Source organism: Haliotis rubra, unplaced genomic scaffold (assembly GCF_003918875.1).
Source record: "Haliotis rubra isolate DU_JTF1 unplaced genomic scaffold, ASM391887v1 Scf417, whole genome shotgun sequence".
NCBI lineage: Eukaryota > Metazoa > Mollusca > Gastropoda > Lepetellida > Haliotidae > Haliotis > Haliotis rubra.
The window spans coordinates 981,116-987,188 of record NW_025767099.1 but is presented as its reverse complement, the minus strand read 5'-3'; the positions used below and the strand labels follow the sequence as shown (position 1 = coordinate 987,188).

Below are 6,073 nucleotides of genomic sequence, written 5' to 3'. Positions count from 1 at the left end.
ATTGTGTTCATGCGCCAATGTTACCTATAATGAGCTAATATGTTCACAATGTACCCCTGTTCACACAGTAGTGAGATGGTGGGTGTGACTGTTAACCTACAATGTACCCTGTTCACACAGTAGTGAGATGGTGGTGTGACTGTTAACCTACAATGTACCATATTTCGCACAGTAGTGAGATGGTGGTGGTGACTGTTAACCTACAATGTACCCCGGTTCACACAGTAGTAGTGAGATGGTGATGTGACTGTTAACCTGCTACAATGTATCCCCCGTTCACACAGTAGTGAGATGGTGATGTGACTGTTAACCTACAATGTATCCCTGTTCACACAGTAGTGAGATGGTGATGTATGACTGTTAACCCTACAATGTAACCCCTGTTCACACAGTGCAGTGAGATCGTGATGTGACTCTTTAACTTACAATCCTACCCCTGTTCACACAGTAGTGAGATCGTGATGTGACTGTTAACCTACAATGTACCCCTGTTCACACAGTAGTGAGATGGTGATGTGACTGTTAACCTACCAATGTACCCCTGTTCACACAGTAGTGAGATGGTGATGTGACTGTTAACCTACAATGTACCCCCTGTTCACACAGTAGTGAGATGGTGATGTGACTTTTAACCTACTTGCGACTCAGAGGCAGTCAGGGCTATGCACTCCTGGGTTGATTATTCCCAAGGAATATCAGATATTCAGAAAAACGTGCTCGAAACAATACGGTCCTAGACCCAGCGTGGTATTACTCAGCCCGGGTCTCTCTTGGGATTCCTTGTTATGGGAGAATATCGTTATGCCACGACCTACTGCTGTAGCTCGAAACATTTTCCATCTGACTTCTGGAGACAGGGGAGTTTCAATCTGCCGTTGCACGTCAGCTCAATGTTCACCAGAGTACCATCTTTACGCAAGATCGGCCTAGTAGATCTCGGACCACCACTACAGCGAAGGACAGGTGCATCCATGCACTTCATTTTGCAGAATCGAAATGTCCCAGCAACGGCAACTGCAAGTTTGCGAGAAGCTGGACCCTGTTTTGGGCCGGTGCTGTCACGACTACATCGACGTCGACGGGTCCAGTGTTGCAATAATGTTCGATTCTGGAATATACAAAACTGGCGACGTGTACGGTTCAGTGACGAATAACGCTTTCTGCTTCAGTGCTGTGATGGAAGAGTGCGTGTCTATCGTACGTTTTCCCAGGATTTAATGTCTCTAGGCTGGCCGATATGGTGGTGAGGGTGTAATGATATGGGTAGCCGTATCCTACACGCACAAATCTAACTTTATACGCCTTCAGGGCAGATTGAACTGCTATTCGGTACAGAGACGAAATCTTAAAGTTTCACATGGTTTCGATCACTGAGGCGCCAGAGGAGCGCCAGATAATGCCAGGCCCCACACAGCACATGCCACTATTCAGTATCTTCAGCATGAAAACATTGCAGTGCTTCCATGGCCTTCAAATCGCCCGACCTCAACCCCATTCAGCATTTGTGCAATGACCTCAGCCGATGCGTACGTGAACGTCAGCCAAGGCCCCAGACGTTAGATCACCCGAAGCTGGTATTGCAAGAGTAATGGGCTGGAATTTCCGCACGGTCGAATTTATAGATTTATACAGACCACGCCAAGACGATGCAGAGCAGGTTTTGGGGGTTCATTATTAGCCACAACAACTATTGAAGACAACGCTCAACTGGGAACGGACGCCTTTACTTATTGAACTGTTTATAAGCTATACATGTGAACAGATATTTGATCTTTAATGTAAAACATCTCAGCTGAAAAGTCTCTCAGCTGATTGTCATTATATATTACCCAGTTAACTGACGCACTAGCCTCAAATGAACACCGGTAATGATACATAGATGTGTTATTGTTCACATGTACATAAAATGACTACCTTAATGTCTCGAACCCAACACAAATTTGTTTGATCAGTGTTTCAAAATGTCATGGTAATATATACCGACAATAAAAGTTAGTCGCCAGCCTATTTCAAAACTAAGATGTGAAGCTGTGAAAATGTTAGGCTAAAATAATTGGGAAGACCGATCCATATTTAGAAGGTTCATCTGGTAACTTATTTAGGGATATCTTAAACATTTGTATTTACAATTAGAGAAATATTATTAAAGGTATGATGGCACTGCTTTTTAAAAGCAAAATAACTATTCTATTCTGCTCATACAACTCTATTAAACGAAGGTTTCACTTGTCAAAAATGACAATCATATGACCATATAACAGTCATTTCTGATTTTCACTTTCAAAGAAGGTAACCTTTTTGTGAAAACAAATGCATGTTTTTCAAAAGCGCATACATCCGTTTAAAGTAAAAGATACTTTCCATAATGGTTTTGTTTTAGACTAAAAGTACTAAACCAAATTATGATAGTTGTTTTGTTTTTTCTGAGACAACCTATATTGGCAAAATATACTGGGTGGCGCTTAACTTTGTATTCACAGTATATCTACAAGGCTGTACACAATATACCTAGAGTGGTGAGTGGAATATTGCTTTTAAGCCGCATCAGCAATGTTGCATCTATTCGCGGCGAAATATACCTTGAATGGTAACAGTAATGACGTCGACGATAATACTACTACTAATAAAATGCCATAATTTTCTAAAACAAAGAGCCAGGTTGCCACCTGAACAATTTACCATTCAGATTTCATCAAAGTCAAAACTACTTCAAGGTTAAAAGTCAGAATATGTATATACCAAGAAACATTGACTTTCCATCATCTAAAAGTTAATTGACAAACCTACATTCTATAATATGCAACATTGATAATGAAATGAAGTGCTATATAACACACGTTTGGCTTGTACTCTCTTGGATATTTGCTTCATATATCCCAAATAAAGGAACTATCATCAACTGGAAACATACACTGTAAAGTAAAGAAGGGAGATATATACATGAATGTATTCCATTCTTTCAGAATGGGGACAGGAGCAAAATTCGCGCTTGTGACTTTGTTGGCGGTGTTACATATTGCAAGGACTCAGAAAGTGTCAACTCTAAATGGACCACTTCTTGGACAACGACTGTCAGTGTTGGGCAAGTCCCTTGACGTATTCTATGGAATCCCATATGCCAAGCCTCCTGTAGGCGACCTCCGCTTCAAATATCCACAGCCATCAGAGTCATGGGGACCGGAAGTTAGGGATGCACGAAAACCGTCGTCATCTTGCTTCCAAATTAAAGATGCTCTTGGCACAGATGAGACTCACAAACAGATACCCGACGATTACAGTGAAGACTGCCTTCATCTTACAGTGTGGGCTCCGTCAGACAATGGTGGCAATCTGGCTGTGATGGTCTGGATCTATGGTGGAGGTTTTTATAGTGGATCTACACGAATGCCACTATATGAAGGAAAATACCTTGCAGCAGAGAATGACGTCATCGTTGTTTCAATGAATTACAGATTGGGGCCTCTAGGGTTCAGCTACCTTGGCCCAGATACCATCCCTGGCAACATGGGCTTGATAGATCAGCGACTGGCCTTACAGTGGGTGAAAGACAATATTGCCAACTTTGGTGGAGATCCAACCCGAGTGACCATTTTTGGAGAAAGTGCTGGTGGTGTAAGCGTGAGTGACCACCTGGTGTCACCTCTGTCACGTGACCTGTTTGACAGAGCCATCATGCAGAGTGGGACCCTCAATTGCCCATGGGCATACACGGTGCCCAAAACAGCAAAATTAGCAATAAAGAAGTTTGCTGATCATCTTGAATGTCCTTCATCTTCAACTGATGCAGAAATACATGAGTGCTTGAAAACAGCAGATGCACAAAATATGGCAGACCTTCAGCGCGTTTTGTTTGATGAAGGTCTTGCATTTGTTCCAGTTGTGGATGGGTACTTCCTTCCTGATGACCCAACAACTCTTCTGTCCAGCGGATCCATCAAGCAGACCAGTGTATTGCATGGGTTCACAGGAGACGAGATTACACTATTTTTGGCAATGGCGTTGAAGCAAATGAGAAACGTGTCCACATTACCTGAAACACTGATTTTAAGTCAACCAGAATATGAAAGTCTTCTTACCTTTGACTCTGTTACTGGTAGAGAATTTGTAGAGCCTCTTCGCCTGTTTTATGAAAGTCAAACATCCCCTCTAAGGGACACTCACCATTTGGATGTCGTGACACGCATGATTTCAGATAGGGATATCAAGTGTCCTCATATTGAGTTTGACAGATTGTACTCTCCTGCTAACCCTACCTACGTCTACAGTTTTAATCGCCGACTGTCAGTTAGTCCGAATCCACACTGGATGGGAGCAGCCCACTGGTACGAGCTTGACTTTGTGTTTGGTTGGGTTCTGGAAAAGTCTCTGGGATGTACTGAGGAGGAGATGGAACTCAGCAGGACCATCATGACGTACTGGACCAACTTTGCCAAGTCCGGGTGAGTGAATGAATGAGCCAGTGAAATACACCTTAAATGACACAAACTTTACTGATTCACCCTTTAAAAATAATCTTTTGTCAGATAATCAAGATTTCTTGACGTTTTCTTATCTGTATCCAGCGATCCGAACTCTCCTGTTCCAGTCAAGGTGAACTGGCCAGCCTCTGACAACACTGATCTCTCCTACATGGCCCTTGACGTGGGCAGCAAATTAGCAGCAGGACACGGGGTAGTCCACCACGAATGTGTCTTCATCAACAGGATTCTACCCATGGTTTCTAAAGGTAATATTATGATGGAACATCGGTTGTTTGGTACACATAAATGAATGGTTTTAGAAGTGACCTGGATACTTCTTTTGTTTGGGTAAATATTTACGATGATAGGTAATGTTTTTGTGGTTATTGTTTCAATTTACACACAGTCGAATGATTAGAAGAGATTCGTTTGAATTGGTAGTTGTTGATTCCCATGCTTAAACTATATAGTTAACCATGAATCAGTCTGTACGAGAATTATGTTTGAAACCAAGAACCCAAAAGCAAATATGATATAATTAAAAATTGTATTTTAAAATTTTAAAGTCGCAAATCAATACAAATCAATAGAATGATTTCACTGTTCCTAGTGATAGTTCATATCGATATGTTCATGCCGATGTTGATACTGATGTTCTTCATTAAATTACAGTCATGTCAGATTGTCCACGACTTCGAGACACCAGAAACATATGATCGCCAGTTGGAATCCAAACTATTATGCTTGTGACAAACGTCTAAGACATGTATCTCTTTTGGTTCTGATTGAGCTGAAATACTGTCCAAAGCAGCGTTTGGTACAGCTCACTCCCCTATTAACTAGCACTGGTGGAGAAAGAGATGGTTCAATGCTAACATCACCATTGATTTATTAGCGAGTGACAAAAGGGTTTCTCTGCATAAATGATACTGAAGTGCATCAAGGGAAATAGAGAATTCATGGTTGTGTTTCAGACTCACCGGAAGGGCAGGAGTACTGCACAAGAGGATGATAGGACAGCATCATACTAATCTGTCCCAAGTTGAAATACAGATACATCATAATGTTTTTAACGCCCTTTTGAACTGTATCTGAAGTCCCTTTTTGTACTGCTTAATCACATTCACTTCCACAATCAACCACAGACACCTGTCAACGACTTCGTGGAATAATTATGTTGTTCGTCATGGATTCATGTTAAATTTGTTTTAGCATACTGTGTCCTGCAAGTCAGTTAGTGTGTGTGTGGTAGCTGCATTGTAAGCTAAATAGTTTGTTTCATTTTTGCCCTGCTGGGTTAAATTATGTATGCAATATCTAGATTGACTAGAAGACTGGCATTTACGCTACATACTTGCTTGTCAACTGATACAGTTTTTATCTGCGTCATTGACTCGGGGATGCCAAGTGGTCTACATAGATGCATTAGTTTCACAAGAACATGGAAACAAAAACACATGTTCTCATTGCATTTGACAACCTTGTTCTCACCAAGAACATATGGGTCACATGAGACGATGAAAGGGATCGGGTGATCAGGCCCGCTGATGCATGTCAGTGTATCCCATTGACGTAGATACATGCTCATGATGTTGATCACTGCATGGCAGGTC

General features: G+C 41.7%; 1 protein-coding gene across 1 annotated transcript; it reads left to right on the top strand.

The window, feature by feature from the left end:
• Window positions 1-2,964: 2,964 nt before the first annotated feature.
• Window positions 2,965-5,677, top strand: LOC124288402 (cholinesterase 1-like). Its single transcript, XM_046724919.1, has 3 exons — window positions 2,965-4,439; window positions 4,563-4,726; window positions 5,435-5,677. The coding sequence occupies exons 1-3, from the start codon at window positions 2,965-2,967 to the stop codon at window positions 5,470-5,472; spliced, it is 1,677 nt and encodes a 558-aa protein (XP_046580875.1). The 3' UTR covers window positions 5,473-5,677.
• The last annotated feature ends 396 nt before the right edge of the window (window positions 5,678-6,073 follow it).